General features: G+C 40.2%; 1 protein-coding gene across 4 annotated transcripts in view; it reads left to right on the forward strand.

Annotated features, from left to right (window-relative positions):
- pcdh17 (protocadherin 17) overlaps positions 1-19,929 on the forward strand; it is an 87,184-nt gene that overhangs the window by 33,844 nt on the left and 33,411 nt on the right. For 2 of the 4 annotated variants that reach the window (XM_072465886.1, XM_072465888.1), the window contains exon 3: positions 1,314-1,486. In XM_072465886.1, coding sequence (XP_072321987.1) covers positions 1,314-1,486 — 173 coding nt within the window. The remainder of the gene's footprint in view (positions 1-1,313; positions 1,487-19,929) is intronic. The other 2 variants (XM_072465887.1, XM_072465889.1) reach the window with 1 other exon arrangement.

A 19,929-nucleotide genomic window follows, 5' to 3' on the forward strand; every position in this document is an offset into this window, starting at 1 on the left:
TGAGTGAATACGGCATGAAAATGCATCAATGGCGTGCATTTAATCCATTTTAAATATACATCCTCATTAAGAGCAATGCGTACCGTACATAAGTGTGATTTTAAAGTCCTGATTTACAGTGCCAGCGCTTTGCTTGTAATGCCCCACTGTTTGGTATTAAACCTATCCATCTTGTACTGTATTTATTCAGTTACATGTGTTATTTTATCCTCCCCCCAAAAAATATATATATAAAGAGATACCAGCACTCTCGCATTAATATGCTCCAATACTTGAGCTTTGAGTATCTGCCGTTATTATTCTACTAATATAGCTATTATTTGTATACCAATTATAGTAACTTTACAAGCAACAACAGCTAAACTTTGTGAAATAAACACAGACACTGGATTCTGTGAGTTATGAGCTGTAAAATGAGGTGTCAATATTTACTGCGTTAAAGTTGGTAAAAGAAAAAATATGTTCTGAAAATGGCTGAGTATCAGTATCGAGAGTTAGGGCGTCGGTATAAAAAAAAAAAATGTTTTGTATCTGCGCTGACATTGACACAGTGGAACATTCCAGGTGAAAAGTTACACAGTGCACCTTTAAACTAATCAAAACCCTGTCGAGGCACCTCTGCTTCTACGACTTTTTGTCAGATGCCCTTCCTGTCATAACCGACTCCATTTATCAGGGCCACAGACCATCGCCATAAAACATATAATTCTTGTTTATTTAATTTGGTAAAAGGTCAGGTAAATACAGTGTGTTTATGTCTCGGGCTTTTGAGTCAGAACCAACACAAAAAGTCTGTATAGTATAATATCATTCACTGTTAAGTCTAATGTTGAAAAGTCCGGAGTGCTGGAGAGCTGGAGGAGAACGGACGGCAGCTTCTAACATTAAAGTCTCTAGAAAGTACAGCTCGAAGTCTAAAATAGAGATATATATATATATATATATTATATATATATATATATTGTAGTATATATATAGTTTTTTGCAGGGCTTGTTTTTTGTGAGAGGCCTCTTCACCGGAATTAATTTCATATATTTAAATTGGCCACCACAGTAAGGCTTATTGTCAACATTGGTTAAATAACAGTATTTTGTCTCTGCACTCAGCGACAGAGCCTCCCCCCAAGTGCATTATTTTATTACATCCTAAATAATCTTATTCTAATTGTTCTTATTTTATTTAAGCGTTTGGAGATGTTCATGAATGTTTCATTTTGTCTCCGAAGGCAACAAAAGCTTTTAAAATTCGCAGCAGCCGACTGTACTAATGCTTTTTTTTTTTTTCCTTCTCCCCCTTCCCTCTGTTTGTTTAGTAGTTCGACATTTAAAGACCCGGAGCGCGCCAGCCTCAGAGACAGTGGCCATGGCGACAGTGACCAGGCGGACAGCGACCAGGACACTAACAAAGGCTCCTGCTGCGATATGTCAGCCAAAGAGGCGCTCAAACTCAAGTCCACAGGCGTCAAACCGCCGCCCCAAGAGCAAGGTGAGCCCCGCTCCCCTGCGCAACGTGACTTGTGTTGAGAGACATCACTCATTCATCACTTAAACACCTCCAACAAAACAAACAGCAGGTCATTTCCATACAAAGCGCTCCTGCCAATCAAATCTTGCGAGAATTAGGGCTCCGCGGTGTCCTTTTACAATGCATCTCAGCGTTTATGCCAGGTCGATCTACCGCACCACCATTCTGCTATTGTCGTTGTGTATTGCTGTTGTGTTCACTCGACCCGTGTTGTTTATCTATTATTATTTGTTTGATTGTGTGTTTTGGGCTGGTCAAAGCGTTTGCAAGTGCAGAATGGAAGTTATGGCTGTTGTACTTTATACGGAAAGAATGGCATGGCACGATTACACATTTTTGAATGCAATATGTTTAAATACACAGTATATTTGCTACAGAAAATGTCATGATAAATGATAACTACTTCATGCAACTGACACAATCACCCTCAATTCTTTTTTTGTGTACAGTATAAAAAATGCAGAACAAAACACCAATGAAAAGTATGGACCTTCTTGTTCCTTCTCTCATTTACTGATGAGAGAAGGGCTTTTGGTGAGGTACTTTTTTGTCTCTTTTTCCAAATCCTTTGAGAAGCTTTCCAGCTCAATTTGGTGTGTGCAGTGCCAGTGCATCCTTCACACTTCCTTGAGCTTGTTTTCGTGAAGAGAACTTAGCTGTAGGTTTAGTTTTTGAGAATGTTTTAGTACTACATAGTGAATTATTATGCATTAAAAAGGGCAGCGTTGGGCAAAATATCAAAATGCAGAAGAAAAGAGTATAAAGAGTAGAAATAGTATAGTAAAAAGAAATGCTACAAAATAGGCTGATCAAAAATAGTAATAAGGGGTACAAGATGATATTTGTGGTTCAGTTTACATACATTTCACATTTGTCTGATAATTAAAACGCAACTTAAAGACATGTTTATCACATTCTGTTGACATATCGTCTGATAATTAAAGAACAATACTGCAATTGAAATTCTTTTTGAAATTCGCCCTCTATGTTCTGGTAAGCTTTCCTCCAGTGTGCCTCACTGAAGGATTGGCATCAAATGTCCTCGCTTATTAATCAAACGGCGCAACCAAAGCGAACGTAAACAGACAGTGAAATTATGCAAATGTGACGGTCGCATTTGGCGCTAACCATTCCGCCACCTCACCATACAATAGGTGAGCGCTGGCTGCCGTAATTTGCCTGCGTGATGAACGAGTGACGCCTCGCAAACAAAGCTCCCACCCAAAATGAGAAGCGCTTCATTTCCCTCGCGCCGCAGTTATTTGTATAGCGCTCTTGACTTGCATGAGCGCTTCCAATCTAAACCGGTTACTACTTTGTTCTGCCTTACTTTGTTCTCCCCCCATCGTTTATTGCCGTGCAGTTGTGTTATTTTGGAGGTGTGAGGGAGTGCCTGGTCTACACACATCCTTGGCTTATGAAAGCAGACAGGGCCATTATGTTTTCATAAACCCAACTACTTCAGCCTCTCTTTTTATTCCCCCTCTCCTCCGCAGTCATCTCTGAAACTTTGATAATGGAACATGGAAAATGACTTAGTGAGCGGCAGGCAGTGTAACTCGCTAGCGTTGTGGTGATTAAATATGAATAATTAGTCCAACCGCTACGGGCCGGGCAGATTACACGCGACATGTGTAGAACAATAACTCCCCAGATGTGAATTCTTACAGTCCCTTCTCGCCCGAGCCATCCAACATCATTAGTTCAAGGTCAAGAAGCATGGCGCAGAGAGAGTGTACCACCGTGTATCAAGAAAAAATGTGCAAGAAAATTTCACACTCAAACTTAACCGTTTGTGTTGTTGGCGGCGTGGGCCATTACCTGCTTTGCAAAACGGATATTTACTCAGAAATACAGATATACTCCGGTGCCTATGTGACTCGGTGGAGAATATATGCGTGGGGCTGCAGCCAGGAATACAGTGGCATACACAAAGCATATATTCTCTCTAATGGTGCCATTAATCCAGATAACAGAAGGTCTGTTTTGCTTTGAACACAAGGACAATGACGATCTGTGCCGATGTGCATGTCTCGCTAAGTAGCATTTCTTCTCCTTTTCATTGGGTTTGAGTATGAGGAAAAGCCATGCATGTTGGCTAGAAAAATTGGTCAATTAAAAAGCTCCATATGTTTCTCATTTTGGAAATGTGCCTCTTTAATTGTCCATGAGGGACCTGCACAATCAGATTTATGAACTCAACTCACATGATGAGGAGGTCTGGTGCACAACCGCGGTTTGGAAATGGTCTGGAAATGTCTCTAAAACATGTTTTAATTCGCAAAAGAAGGAGAGATCTCACAATACAGATATCATATGGATGGGTTTCAGAGTGATGAGAAATCAGGACCACTGCAACTAGAGATTGACTGATATATCGGCTGGCTGATGTTGTATATTTGAATATCATAAGAAAAAAGATATAATAGGAATAAGAATAGTAAAAACAAAAACAAATTAAATTTAGATCATCCTTGGAAATTGTCTCACCAAAAAATGGAAAATCCCTATCGGGTGACCTCTAATTACCACAGCGATTCACCTTTTAAACATTTAAAATACAATATTATATATTTTGAATGAGAATAAGGCCTCAAAATGTTTGATATAAACAGAAATCTGAAACCCATGAATAGGTTATTGGCTCAAATCCAGACAGAACTACTTTACTGAGTATCACTTCATGATATAAATCAAGCGTAGGCGTGGGCTGATTGATCAATGTATGAAAAGACTACTGATGTTGTCTTTTCATGCACTGTTGGCATTGAATGAATGCCGTTTCAGAATGAAACATTGAGCAAGCTCATTTGTATCGGTTCATATTTTCACTAGTTTCATATCGGATGGAATCGGGTATCAAGTGCTCACTTTATTTTTTCTTGCCCAAAAGCTTTATAGGAGAGAACAGCTGAAGTGTGAAATGTGGTGGTTAAAGAAAATATCAGTATTATAATTGGGACTGAAAAAGCTATAAAAAGTGTGTTTGTTTATTTATTATTAGTGTATTTATTTATTCATTTTTTCCCCTGACCATTGTCCAAGGTGTGCAGCTCTTAAAACTGAAAGCGACTGAAATACGGTCACCTCTTGCCCCATAAGATAAATAAATGGTGAACTCAAAATCGCTGTTTGAATTAGGATTGCTTCAGTCAATAGGAGGGTGTTGTTAGCCCTGTCGGCTGCTGCGCGGAGCTGTCTCCCCTTTGCCCACCTCTGTGTGTGCTTTCTTTCGATCATTATCACTTTGATGCTCCGTAGGGCGAGTCGGTGACCGCGCCCGGGAACGCATGGCTTTGGAAGTAAAGCGGTTGTAACCTGCCAGAGCACGTTTGTCACTCATCACTGCCCCTGCGCTCGGCCTCACTCTCCTCCCGCAGCCACACACTGCAACTTTTGTTCCTCTCCCGGTCGTTTAAGGGGGAGAAATCAATTGATGTGAGATTAGACAGTTAACCGGCTGCAGCTGCCTGTGTTTAGCCAATAACACCAGGATTGAGCTCAGGGGGAGGGGCCAGCCAAGAGGAGACAGGTGTGGCCAAAACTTCAACGTATCTTTATTAAATGGATAATAGAAGCAAACAATGCCTCTTTAGGGCCGTATTTACCGCAGATGAAACGATTATTGATCCGTACAGCGAGGTTGACCTTTTGTGCTTTAAAGTCCATTTATTTCAAAGGTAAAGCGCACAGCCTTATTGGTGAGCACAACTGAAATGACCAGTGGCACTAATCGAAAAATGAACTTTTAAGCGCAAAACATTCAGAAAAGAATCAGGAAAATAATGATATTCAGCGACGTGAAAAAGAACAGAAACTTTTACGATGTTATGGAATTATTCCCAACATCATTTCTCATTCATGTTTCTGTCTTGACATGTACCAAATCAACCACATAAATGAATACACCAATTATTAGCTGACTAAAGAAAAATGAAGCGTACATGTTTTACTGCGAGGGAAGTAGCAGACAAGTTCAGCTATGTAAACACTGTGCTTGTGTTGTCTTGCCTTTCTGCATCACTTTCACATTCCCCTATTTTCAGTTCATGCTCAGATCCTTGTGAGCACTATTTATGCACCGTGATATTATCAGATAGAAAAGTGGAAATGTGAGCGTGTCTTTTGTCACTGCCCTGGGATTGGCTTCGCAATGTTTTCCTTCCCTTTACTGCAGATCTGTTTGACAGCACTGCTCCCATCCCACAGCCTCCTTGACACTCGCTTTTAAAACGCTAGTTGGATTTTTCAAGAGGAGTTGCGCGAGGCATTATTCTGCACTAGGGTCTATTAGGGACATGAGCCACGGTGTTTTAGAAGGCATTTGCACACATATTGTACATTTAGTTTGGTTAAAAAAAGTGGTTGCGACTGTCAGGATGGTTCAGTTTAGCGAGTGGATGGTGAATAACAAAAGAGTGAATAAAAGCTCCCACGGAAAAAGGTGAGCCCCAAACTAAACAGCAAGTACTACTAAAAGAAAGTATGACCATGACCTAGAAAATGTAACGTTTCCAAGGTTCACGACCTATTGTTTCCAGAGATGTTATTGCTTTAGCTGGAATGCTCTACAGTACGATATGAAAGGTATTCGCCCCCCGTAGAGACAAAAAGTGGCTGCTTTTCTCTTGGGAATGTGATTTCTTAGCTTGGAATGTTCCACGGAATGTAAATAGACATATTTTTGTATTGCAGGTGATATATGGCTCATAAATGCTTCAAAACCATATATTCTTACTGTGAGCCGGGTTCACCTCTCCACAGACCTGACCTTGCTTGTCTTTTGTTGACCGTTTAATGGATTTTGCCAAGCCCCGGGAGGCGACTGCCGTTGTAATGTTGGGCTCCAGGAAGATGTTACATTTAATGCTCTACTCGGAAACATTCAAGACAGAGCAGTAACATTTCCATAGAGACAAGCTGGGCCTTTCTCTGTAAAGTTTGGGTGTTTCTCTCTGTGTCTGGGTGGGTTTCTCTCGCAATCCAAGACATGCAATAGGGAATCTTCCATCTTTTGTAGTCCTGACGAAGACCAGCGCAAGATCTGGAGATGGATCCAAGTCTCTTCTGTAGATTCAGTTGGCTTTTCTAATGATTGAAACCACATCTTCCGTGTTGAAAGACAACTTACAACTTAACTTCACAAGAAAGTATGAACACTCAAGACTATTCCAACTTCACTCAGTACAGTAAAAATAGAATCTTACTGTAATCCTGTCTTTGCCAATGACTTGAACTTGAACCACAGCCATCATGACCCTACTGTTTCTGTCAGGTGACTTTGAAGCACTGCAGGGCTGGGATCCTCATTAGAAGAGCGGTAGGAGGGAGAGTCCTGGTTATCTTTTAAAATAATGTACATTGAAAGTGGCATGCAGTACGGCACTACTCTGCACTTACAGCAGCTCCAGTGAGTGTGTGGTGGGCTTGTGTGCGAGCGCTTCTGGGGGCATTCTGACCGGTATCGGCTGTAGGTAATGCACTCACTTCAAACAATGTGAGCCAGCCTTTGAGTGTGTAGTTACTGTCCAAATCAATGCCTAACCCTTCGTTTCTAGTCCGGGGTCTTTGTAGTCATTAGGTTGTGGCTTATAGATTGGATTTTTCTCTATAGACCGTCTCTTTATCTTTTCTGTTTCATGCATTTTAAATGTTGTAATATTGTGTGCGAAACTGGCAGATGTGGGTAGAGCAGCAAAAAAATGTATTGAAATCAATTCCAGTAATAGAACAAATGCACTGTGTGTGTTCTGTGTTCACTTCTTAAAATTATGTGTGTCGATTTTGATTGCGTGTTTGTATTCCAGGCAATGCAATCCCATCTACATCCAGACGAGCAGAAAACGTGTTGCAGTCTAAGAACAATTCGCAATTTATACGATTCATTTTGGAAGAAAGACACAAAATAAAAAGACAAAAATCAATACGTAGGAAGTGTAATGAGGAGCTTAATATTAGAAACCGATTTTAGCTGACAACAATGCCACAAAATTGCTTTTCGCGCACGTAATCTGGACTGCTCTTCGCCAAGCCAAATTGATTAATTATCGCTGCAAAATTGTGTATTAATTAAGCCTAAGTAAGTCAAATTCCCACTTTTTTGTGTGTGCCACTTTTGAGCGGCCCATTAATTGACGCTCCAGTGGGCCTCGAGCGGCGGTTGATCCCGGTCTCTGCTGCTATCACAGACAGACAGCAGTCGACATGTAAAAGAGATGTCCGCTAGTGATAGGAGCATATGAGGAAATGGCTCGGAGTGAATACGAGGAGGAGGAGGAGTAGGAGGAGGATGAGGACGACGACGACAACGTGATACTCTGTCGCCTCTGCTAAGCTGACCTGTTCTAATTAGCTACGATGGGAGTGTGATTAACAACCAGGCCTTGTTTTAAAGGGAGAGAGAGGGAGAGGAAGGGGGAGGGCGGTGTTACTACAAGGACGTGGCTACAGTAAGGCGAGGCAGCGTGAGTTGTGTGCCTTAGTGACACTGCAGCCGTAGCAGAGGACAGTAAAAATGGACTGTTATTTGTGGTATGGCGATATAAAAATCCCACATTGCAAACCCTCCTCCGCAATGTCCTCTAGTGCTCAGGAAAAAAGCAAAAAAATACGAGGTTTTCCCAGAGAGCCAGTGCTGAAATGCATCTGCAGATCAAAAGATTGCATCACCCTTTCTATTTACTACATGATTATGCTTACTAAGAGGGCTCTTTGAACTCTTTTCCGCTCTTGTACATGCGTATGAATAAATATTTCTCTAGTAGTGTTGTGGAGTAGAGTTAATGCATGCTTTCTTTTTCGAGGGATGGTATATTGGTTATCTGTGATGAAGAGGTTATGCACTGCCTGAGTAGGAGAATTAGCTGCAGAACAACTGATCAGTGCTTAACTGACTAACTTCCGTCCATTGAGCTATTGTTTTCCTCAAATTAACTTCACATTTGAACTGAACTTCTGTACAACAATTCATTTCCTCAACACACAGACTCAGAAACATCTTATTTGAGGAAAGAAAAGTTATCAGTTCAAGTGAATGTGATCCACGGTCCAAGTTGCTGATGGGCGAGTCTGTCATGGTGAGGGGTGTTAGGGGCATTTGACTCTAGGTTTGAGGCTGTGGCTTTCCTGGACTTCAGGACAGCCACAGCCTCAAACCCAGAGTCAAATGTGTTGAGTTGCTCAGCCATTTTTCGGTCGTCTGCAGCATTGGGCGCTTTGGGCTTGTAGTTGGTGAGAAGCCGGAGCCCACTCCACACAGAGGCGTGGTTGTTGTTGAGAACTGCTGCTTCAGACGTGTATTGTACTGAGATCTAACTCTCGACACCTCCCTGCTTAATCCATACTTCACATCTTTGTAGCGCTCTCTATCACGACCCTGTGCGCTGCCTCCTTCTGCTGTCTTAACTGCCTCAGTTTGGGTGTGAACCAGGGTATGTCATTATCGAACGTGATTGTTGTGTGATGGTATAATGCTGTATGTAATTGTATCAGGCCTTACACAGTTAATTCTTGAAAATAACAGCACTTGATAGTTTCCCATTTTTTCCACAGACACACAGAGACCAAACACTAAATATTCATGTGCTAATCCATCTTAAATATTCACACTGGTATTTTCCCTGGTGGCATGTTTAATCTTAAGCTTGCTTCTTTTTTTTGTGTGTGCCCCGGCAATGCAATACTTCTCCCACTTTTAGTACATAGCAATTAATTTTAACCCACAAATGAGCCTTTGATATCAGAAATTCCAATTTCAAGATTAATTGACTGGTCAGAAGTTGGATCTGATGCCCTTTTCACACTTGTAACCATGGTAACCGCAATCTGGCAAACTCCGGCCTTCAATAAACCTTTATCTGCCTGTTGGAAAAGGGCATCTATTCAACGCATTCATATTTCATGGACATAAAACGGGAGACATTTTCATACGCTTCGATCACATGCGTTTTATCCATCATTGCTCTCACTCATTTAGACTTTAGTCCAATTTTCTTTTTTTCTTTCCCTTAGCTTTGAAGTAGACAATTTTCACAATTTTCGATTTGATTTTGTTTTGTCTAATTCAAAACACAATTTAATGGCTTTCAATATTCATTTTTTCAATGCAGACTTTGCCTCTTTGCCAGTGTCGAAACACAAAAAAACTCTTCTTTTCTTTATTAAACAGACCAAAGCTGATCTGAAATATAGACATTAATATATATATTTTTCATCAACTGTGCAGTCATATTTGGCATGAGTTACAGATTAAGTGTTTCAAAGTAACTGACAATGATATAACCGGGAAAATCCCATTGAGGTATAGTTATTTTGGTCCAAGAGGCAGCAGCAACACAACACAAAGTTACATCACACAAACAACACTGACAGAATGATGAAAACAGTGCATTTTAATGAAGTAGTCTCTCAACATGCACATTTACTGAGTAAACACAGCAGACTGATGATAAAATATACTTTTATCTTTTATTTTGTCTTTATATTTATCACAGAACACATTGAGCATCTAGGATCAAATGCAGAAGAGCATTTGTGGAACATCTATTCATGTTTTCTGATGACAAGAAACCCACAAACCCACAAAGAAAAGCAAATGGTGAAGTACATTATACATCTCAATGTAAGACTGGGCAAATAATAGAGTTTTAGACTCTAATGAAATGATTATCATCCATAATATTATCTTTAGTAAATCCTGTGGCAGTACGAGCAAGTGGTTTGAGGAAGATTTGAGATGTTGAAGGAACTTATGTGGCCATTTTGTCTGTTGAATTGTATCATAGAGAAAAGCTTTCCCATTTGTGGTTTAAGATGAAGTTTCTTAAAAAACTGTTTCTTAGAAGGAACCTTGGAAATTAAAACAACAACAACAAACAAAAGAAAACAAAAAGCATTCAAAAGAAAACAAAAAGCATTCAATTCCTGCTCCATCAGCCAGAGACCGAGCCAATGTTTCAACATCAAAAGCACCACAACCTCAGCCTCCACCAAAGGATTCATCAGCAGCTGCTCCACCACCACCAGCAAAGGATTCAGCTCCAGCTGCTCCACATTCACCTCCACCGCCTCCAGCAAAGGAACAATCTTCAAAGGCCTTGGACCCATCTGTGACAAGCCCAACAACATCCCTGTCATCGCCCCTGCCTTCACACCAGCCCTGGGTTCCCCCTGCAACATCTACTCCCACTAAAGATTCATCATTCTCCTTCTCATCTCCACTCTCACCCATGGGCCTTCCCAGCCATTTTGAAAGTCTGATCAAATCAGGCATTAAGATGGCTCCACTCACGCCCAATATAGCAAGGGCTATGTCAGTACCGACTACACCAACAAAAGCCCCACCACCCATCCCCCCTCGCCTCTCACCTGGTCCCAAACTCTCCTTGGCTATAAAAGCCCCACCACCCATCCAACCTCGCCTTTCACCTGGTATCTCCCATAGCTAGGATGCACTGGGTCTCAGCGTTACCGGGACTTATTGTCACATTAAAAATCAAACCAACCCGGGGCCCTATGTAAAAAGAGCCCCCCCTAGTGCTATTTCTGTAGTCACATCATCACACAGATGGAAAAACAAAATGCGAGCCAGGCCCAATCTGAGAAATGTTATTCATATTCCCTGTGAAAAGATAAAGCCCAGTCCCACTGAAACTAGTCTGAAACTTGCTGTGCTAAATGTCAGATCCTTATGTAACAAATCTCTCTTAATTAATAATTTTATTTCTTCTTATAATCTTGATTTTATGTTTTTAACTGAAACATGGCTTGACAAAAACACAGGAAATGTAGTTCTGATAGAATCTGCTCCACCCAACTTTAAGTTTGAATCTGAAACACGAGAAAACAAAAAAGGGGGTGGAGTCTGTGCTGTCTTTAGAGATGAAATAATTACCCGCAGGTTGTCTTTTGGGGTGTTTTCATCATTTGAGTATGTATCCTTTAAAATGGAGCTAAAACGGTCTCCATCCATTCTCTTCATTGTTTTATACAAGCCTCCCCAGCACTGCCAACGTTTTATTGATGATTTTACTGAGATGCTTTCAGTCATATGCACAGACTTTGATGGTTTGGTCATTACAGGTGATTTCAATGTGCATGTTGATAATATTTGTGACAGAAACGCTAAAGAGCTTGATGCTGTCCTTGAAACCTTCAGTCTTACTCAGCATGTGAGAGTCCCCACCCACAGCAAAGGACACACTCTAGATCTCATAATTACAAAGGGGGTAAATATTTCAAATGTTAATGTGATCGATGTTGCTCTGTCTGATCATTTCTGTGTCTTCTTTGACCTGTCTGTTTCTCCCAAACCTCCGGTTGGTCCTGCAGTTGTTCAGAGGAGACACATAAGTGATGGCACAGGTGCACTGTTTATGGAAATGATAAACTTTGAAAATGTCTCATGTTCTAATGTAAATGATTTGTTGAACTCTGTTACATCTAGTGTTTTGAATGTTCTGGACACCATCGCCCCTATAAAGGCTAAAATGGTTAAAAATAAGCAGAAGGCGCCGTGGAGAAATGATGATTCGGTCAGGGCACAGAAAAGGGAGTGCCGCAGGGCCGAACGGAAATGGCGCAAGTCAAAGCTCCAGGTTCAAAAAGAGATTTACAAAGAAAAGCTGAACATGTACAACCTAATCTTATGTAGAACTAGGGAAAGATATTTTTCTGAAATAATTGGAAGCTGCAGTAACAACTCGCGTGTCCTGTTTGCCACAGTAAACAGATTAACAAACCCTCCAGCTCAGCTGCCGTTAGAACTCATTTCCACATCCAAGTGTAATGAGTTTGCATTATTCTTTAATGACAAAGTTCAGGGCATTAAAAATGCTATAAATCCCACAATGCAAAAAATTACCCTAAAACCACCAAGACACTTAGAGCTAACTCACTTTGCACCAGTAACTGACAAAACTGTCCATGAAATCATCACCAGTCTGAGTTCATCTACATGCTGCCTTGATGTGTTACCCACCAGATTTCTAAAGTCTGTGCTGAACAGTTTGTTAGTACCATTCACTCACATAGTTAACATGTCGCTTCAATCTGGAACATTCCCAATGTCTTTGAAAACTGCGGTCATAAAGCCTCTCCTAAAGAAGAGCAGTCTTGATGCCGCAGTACTGAGTCATTACCGGCCCATCTCTAATCTGCCATTTTGGGGCAAAGTCCTTGAAAAGGTTGTTTACCAACAGCTCACAGATTTCCTCTTAATAAACAACTCATTTGATGTTTTTCAGTCAGGTTTTAGACCTCATCACAGCACTGAGACTGCTCTTGTCAAGGTGACAAATGACATCCGCCTGAACACTGACACGGGCAAAGCCTCAGTCTTAATTCTGTTAGATCTGAGTGCTGCTTTTGACACTGTCGATCATGGGATCCTCTTACAGAGACTAGAGGACTGGGTGGGCATCACTGGCACTGCCCTAAACTGGTTAAGGTCCTATCTGGAAGACAGGAAGTACTTTGTTGAAATTGGTAGCTGTGTCACAGACCACATGACCCTGACCTGTGGAGTGCCCCAAGGGTCAGTCCTGGGTCCCCTTCTGTTCAACCTCTACATGCTGCCGTTAGGTCAGTTGATACGCAGTGAAAATGTGTCCTATCACAATTATGCAGACGACACTCAGATCTATGTTTCACTATCGGCAGGTGACTATGGACCAGTAGATTCACTCTGTCACTGCATCCAACAGATCAGTGTGTGGATGCAAAACAACTTTCTCCAGCTGAACTCAGACAAGACTGAAATAATCGTTTTTGGCCACAGAAACAAAGAGAAAGTGTTAGCGGTCACCTCCAGAGTCTCGCTCTAAAACCTACAAACCAAGTTAGAAATCTGGGGGTAATAATGGACTCAGACTCAATCAATAACATCAGCAGCTTTTTACCATCTAAAAAACATTGCCAAAATCAAAAATATAGTGTCAAAACCAGATTTAGAGAGACTTATCCATGTGTTTGTCTCCAGTAGATTAGACTACTGTAACGGCCTGCTCACTGGCCTCTCCAAACGAGCTGTAAAACAGCTGCAGTACATCCAGAACGCTGCTGCTCGGGACTAGAACCAGGAAGTATGATCACATTAGTCCTGTTTTCAGGTCTCTGCACTGGCTCCCTGTGGCTCAGAGAATAGACTTTAAAGCAGCTCTGCTTGTGTACAAGTCTCTCCATGGCCTAGCACCAAAGTACATCTTGGATATGTTAGTGCCATATGAACCATCTCGGACTCTGAGGACCTCAGGGACCGGCCTCTTGCTGGTGCCCAGAGTCAGGACAAAACATGGGGAATCTGCGTTTCAGTTTTATGCAGCTAAAACCTGGAACAGTCTTCCTGAAGATGTGAGACAGGCTTCTACTCTGACAATGTTCAAATCTAAGCTAAAAACAGTTTTGTTTAGCTGCGCATATGACTGAAACAATTTTTTCTTTGCACTCTTCTCTTTTGCTTGTGATTTTATTAGTTTAGAAAATCAGTTGGATTGATAATTTTTAATTTAGTTAATTTTATTGTATTTCTGTTTCTGTAATTTCTTTGTGATTTGAATGCATTTTTCCTGCTGTGTGAAGCACTTTGAATTGCCTTGTGTATGAAATGTGCTCTACAAATAAACTTGCCTTGCCTTGCCTTGCCAATAGTTTCATTGTTTTCCCATTTTGCCCAACATTTTAGCTTGTAACTCACAGCGTGACTTAAGTCCCTCCCTCGCCCTTATACTGCACTCTGCAGATGTGATTGTCCTGTATACAGATATCTAACCTTATAATCCTTGACTTTCATAAAAGAGTGAGTACCGGTATGTTTCTGTGAGAACTGTTTGAAGGCGAGTCTTAAGTTTCTCTTCCCACCTGCTTCTTTCAACCTTTTGACGTGTCCTTGAGCTTATTCAACTTGATCTGGCTCGTGTATGTGAGTTTTATGGCAAGGGAGATTGAAAAATATACACTCTAACTTAAAATTAATTTAAAGCATGTCTGAGGGTATATTTCTGGGTCAGGGACATCTCTTTTAACTTGTGTTGATATCATTGTTACTGCGCCAAAGCAAAAGTGCGTTTACTACAATGCAAATAACTGAAATGCTATAAAATGTCTATATTTCTGGAATTGAAAGCGCTCTTGTTTTGTCTCTGGCAGCAAACAATTGTGCAAAATTCAAAGTCTCCATTTTATCCAACAAAGAAATAAACAAATGCAGTTCTGCCAGAGTTTTAAAAGCCAAGAAACAAATGAACAAAGAAGCTGAGGGAAAATCTTTGGAGATTTGAATCTTCTAAAACTTGTTCCAAAGTGAACTGAGCATATGTTGCAGATACAGCTCAAGATTAGCCAGCCACATACTACTGTGGACGGGCTGGCTGCCATTGCGCTGTTTGTTAAAAGAAAAGAAAGAAAGGTTGTTTTGGCTCTAACCGACATAATTAAATATCAGTATCATATTACGGTACTTTTTTGCCCTTTCACACTTAAAACTCAGTTTATGTACTCTGTAACTTTTAACTGATGGTCTCCACCAAGAGGTTATTGCTTTGCGTGGAATAGTCATAGTATGAAATAAAATCATACCGGTAGCTGGCAAGAAATGATTCAATGTTTTTACAGCTAAAAATAGCTCGAGAAACATTGCTTGACCAGCCAGTCCTTCCTATATTCTGTTCAGATGCAGAAGGGGCAGGAATCTGATCATGAAAACAACTTACAACTAAAACAACTCAACAACTAAGCTAACTAAACAACTACAGAATTACATTAGAGCTTCAATCAATCATTCTCAAATGTGAACGATGTCTCCTCTCAAAATCGTCTTATCATTCAGAACAAAATATACTACATTACCTTCAGATTAACAGTTTAGTGCTTCTCGTGTTTCTCAATCCTGTTTCCTTGTTTTCGCTTGAGCCGCCATTTTTGTTTAGACATGAACAAACCATGTGTTTCTCTGATTGGTTAATGCGCCTGTCAATCACACCCGTCTGAAATTGGGGAGACAGCAGATGATTCCAGGGCAAAAAGTCTCATCAAAGCGTGTGGCCTTTAGATTATCAGGAAAGTAAAAACATGCATTGTTACAGTGAGTAGCCGCTCCACAGATCTGACCTGTGACTTGGGCCGGAAGCACCAACTTCTTGTCTAGTATGTTTAATGGCATACTGTGAAATATTATTAGCAAAGCATTGACCTCTCCATGGAGACAAGCAGAAATCATATGTGATAAGCCTGCCCCAAATAAATTGTCTGTTTGGTGTAACCCAACCAACATTTTTCAAGTGGGTAGGTAGGAAGGTAATTTTTTTTTTTTTTTACTTTAAAGCATAACAAATTCCAAATTTGTATTTAGAATTTGATGATGATTTGCCTATGAAATTAAGTTAATATTATCATTTATCAAAGGAGATGCGACCGTAAATGTACAAAACAAAAAAATGAATAAGTCCACCCAATAAACTATTTTTGTACAGGACAAATGATTTTATTTTTTGGCCATTTTCATGTCGTAGAATCGTCGACGTCTTGGTCATCATATATGACAAATTCTGCATATTTCTGCCACTGTCAAATCCCGTTTTTTCTATTCTGCAAGTGACACGCAGTGACCGTCAGGGGTCATGCTTCAACAGACAATGACTTGAACGTTCTCTGCTCGTGTTAAGTTTCAGTTTTATTTCTTTTTTGGCTTCGTAATATTTTTAGCGAGTTCCAGTGATACAAAATTATTCAACACAGCGCTTTTTTGAAAAAACGGTCGGTGAGTCGGCGAAATATAATTTTGACAAAATGCTGATTTTTTTTTTTTTCAGTCGGCTATAATTTTGATGGCTTGGTCGGGTTACGGCAAACAGACATATTATTTTGCTCTGCCTAATGTATGTTTATTTTATTTTCACGGGGGGTTTAGTGCATCTTACTGTGATGTTTGTACTTTCACTGGTACATGCCTGTGACAAAACAAACGTCCACTTTGAAAATGAATGAAAGTAATTCTGATTCTGAAGTAACATGTAACAACCTGTATGTGTTAACCTGAAACCTCTCACTCCTAAATGGCATAGTAATGACATGTTATTCCTTTGTCACACTGTGTATTACATTGTACTTACTGAGGTAGGTACAATGCATCAAGCATAGTGTAAATTTAAGTAATAATAATAATACATTTTATTTGTAATGCACTTTACATTCCAATGGAATCTCAAAGTGCAAAGTGTGAACAAAATGTCCGTCCATCCATCCGCTTGGTCAAAGTCAAAACGACAAAAACAGGATTATATAGATTTCCTCATAGAGCGAGAGAAAAAAAAATGAAAGAAGACAATTGATTTCAAGGCAATAGTCCTGCATTGATTTTCACATATGCTTTACGTGAGTGCTTGACAAATGCCATTTTCAACCCATTAATTACCTTTACACAACACTCAACGTGTGACTTCTCCTGCTGTGAGGTCTTTACTAATGTGCGACAACGTGCGATTTTTCCACATCAGATTGGAGTAACGGATGCAGCGGTTTTACAAACAAAAAACATCTGTCGAATCCGGAAGGCATTTGTCGCGGGGCGTGGTAATTAGTCAGTTTACCAGTATAGTCTAAAGATTCGACATATGGAGGGGATTTGTTGTGGTTGGTTCCGTGTCTGCTTAAATGTGATTTATAGAGGCCACGGCGGTGTTTAAACCCCCTGTTCCCGAGCAGACGAGAACATGCGTCACTGGAGTGAACTCCCCCAGATCGACACGAGGCCGGGCTTAATGTCCTGCTCAGCCCCGCAGTGCAAACCTCCCAGCAGCATGTTTGTTTGTTGTTTTGGGTCGATTTCAATATCCAAGAATACCGCTTTAGTCACGTGGTACGGCCCATCCGAGCATATTTGGTATATTTGTTCTTTATTGGACTTTTCCTGATTATTTGATTTTTTAGATGAATTTGCTAGTGGTGTGTGCAAAAATTGGGCATCAAAATTGAAAAAAAAAAATTATGTAGAATGTCACAATATCACTGGAATAATTTAACTATCGCTTTCACCGAACAACAGTGAAATACTCTTGTTTCCTTTTGTTACCATTTTCAAACAGATAACCACTCCTCAATTATATTACCAGCTTTATAAAACCAAACTGTCTGATTGATAAATTAAAATGAACATAAACATTGAGAAAAAGAGGTGGATTTAAAAGCACTTTACATTGAGTGTAAGTAAGTAATAGAGCCAGATGATACAACTGAATTTGTTTACAATGTGCTTAAAAAATGGTCACGATTAAGCCTGTTATCTTTGTGAACTGTATATTACTTATTATGTAAAGATTGTCAATTGTCGATCATAATTATAGATGGGCAGATTATTAAAAAATGTATATTGTTAGTGTGGTTTTGAAGATATGCAAAATTGGTATATTATTTACAACAACACAAATGTTGCGAGAAAAGAACATTAAAAGTGTAAACCGCTATATAAGGGATAGTACACTTCATCGTACGTCATTTTACAGCCATTTCACATTTGTCTTGCAACTTGAAGTTCAACTAATACAAAAAATATGTCAACACATTTCCTTTGCATTTACATTATATTGTCTCAGAAAACGCCACAAAAATAAAAATCTGACTAAAATTTTTTGGCAATATCGCACATTTCTAACTGTGACATCTCTATTTGACATCCATAGTTGCACGTTCCATCGTTCTACAGTTCATAAATGTTCAAGAAGTATGTTATGTGTGTATGTATGTATATTTTTGCCTTTAAAGATGCCAATATTTTCACGGTACATATCTTTTGTATAATCGTTCACCATAAAACGTACACGCTTCCCTTTTGAGCATGAAAACAGAACATTTACACCACAACCGCTTCAAATAGTCAACACCGGCGGTCGAAAGCCGCGGTCATTTCCATTCGATACCTTTCATGTTCCCACATCAGTGCACCTCTGTGTCCACGCCACGCACAGTGTATGGGATTATTTGAGCGAGTAGCTAACCATATCAGAGGCGGCGGTAACCGGATGCTCCTGTTCCTTTTAACTCTTTGTGCGCGCCTTTGGACAGGGACGATTTGTCTTTGAGGCTTTCATCTTCCCGTACGCCTCATTCAACTTCTCAGCTCCCCTCAGCACTCCATCAGGATTCATGGCCTTTTTTCTTCTTCTCCCCCCCCCCCCCGTCTCCTGGTATTGGGTGAGGAAATGAGAAGAAGCAGCAATCTGGTCTTCTCCCGAACGCATCGCTCAAACGTCCGATCAGATTTGTGGGTCCTTGCGGTCCGCTCTGGTGTGTGTGTGTCTGTGTGTGTGTGTCTGTGTGTCTGTGTGTGTGTGTGTCTGTGTGTCTGTGTGTCTGTGTGTCTGTGTGTCTGTGTGTCTGTGTGTCTGTGTGTCTGTGTCTGTGTTTTTTTCACCCCGTTCTTAGAGGATCTCGCAGTATCGCGCAGCAGTGAGGCGATTTGTGCTTAAGCTAGTGGAATCCGTCCAAAAGCCTGAAATCTTCCAGGGCGACGGGAGGGGTAAAAAAATCACAGTCTTTAGCTTCCTCTCATTACGGAAGATTTAAAAAGGATTATACTTATTTTCCTTAAGACTCAAAGTTGTATTAAATTCATCATTGTTGAAGTGTCGTGTCCATTCTCATGTCCTTCAAGTGCTAGGATATGTGCAGAAGGTGTAGGATATTTGACAAACGTGCTATTCATGGCACAGTAATAGTTGTATTGATGATAAAAGGAGGATTGTTGTAGAAAATGAATGTGTGTTTTGATCGTTTGTGGGTCAATGTTTGTCAAGTTGGCCGCTGAAAAATAATTACTCCTTGATACCTGCTTTAAATGTATTGATATGTGTTTAATATCGTAATAGTTGTTTTTGGAGATGTACAAAATCATAGTATTTCATAAAACAAAATGGACCGTAGGCTGCAAAAAAGAGCTGATAAAAAACAACCAAAATTAGAACAAACTTGTTAACGTTTAATCTTACAAAGACGACACGTTTTTGCACATTTCTGCTAAACTGTCATGATATTATAATAGCATCATAGTGAGACAAGCTAAAATATATTGCCCAGCAATTCTTTTTATAATTATACTGGTTTGAGTTGATTCTAATGCAGTTTCTATTGTTAAAAATACTGCGTTTTCTGATACTAACTACAGTTTAGGTATATTGTGCATACGTTTTTGCCCTCAGACACTCACCTTTGATGCCGCTGAAGCCTGTTTTCTCATGGCAAATAGCAGCGGTGCAGAGTATTGATGAGAATCTTCCACTCGTGCAACTCACGCTATAAATCTCTGACATTATCCTCTCTGCCGGCCGTCCACACTGAATAACTACAGCATGTTTATACACGCAATGAGCAAAAATATGTCTTACTCCTCCCCCAGCACCATTGCAAACACTCATGGC

Source organism: Eucyclogobius newberryi, unplaced genomic scaffold (genome assembly GCF_026437365.1).
Source record: "Eucyclogobius newberryi isolate DKJ021-1_F unplaced genomic scaffold, fEucNew1.0.hap1 SCAF_5, whole genome shotgun sequence".
Lineage (NCBI taxonomy): Eukaryota > Metazoa > Chordata > Actinopteri > Gobiiformes > Gobiidae > Eucyclogobius > Eucyclogobius newberryi.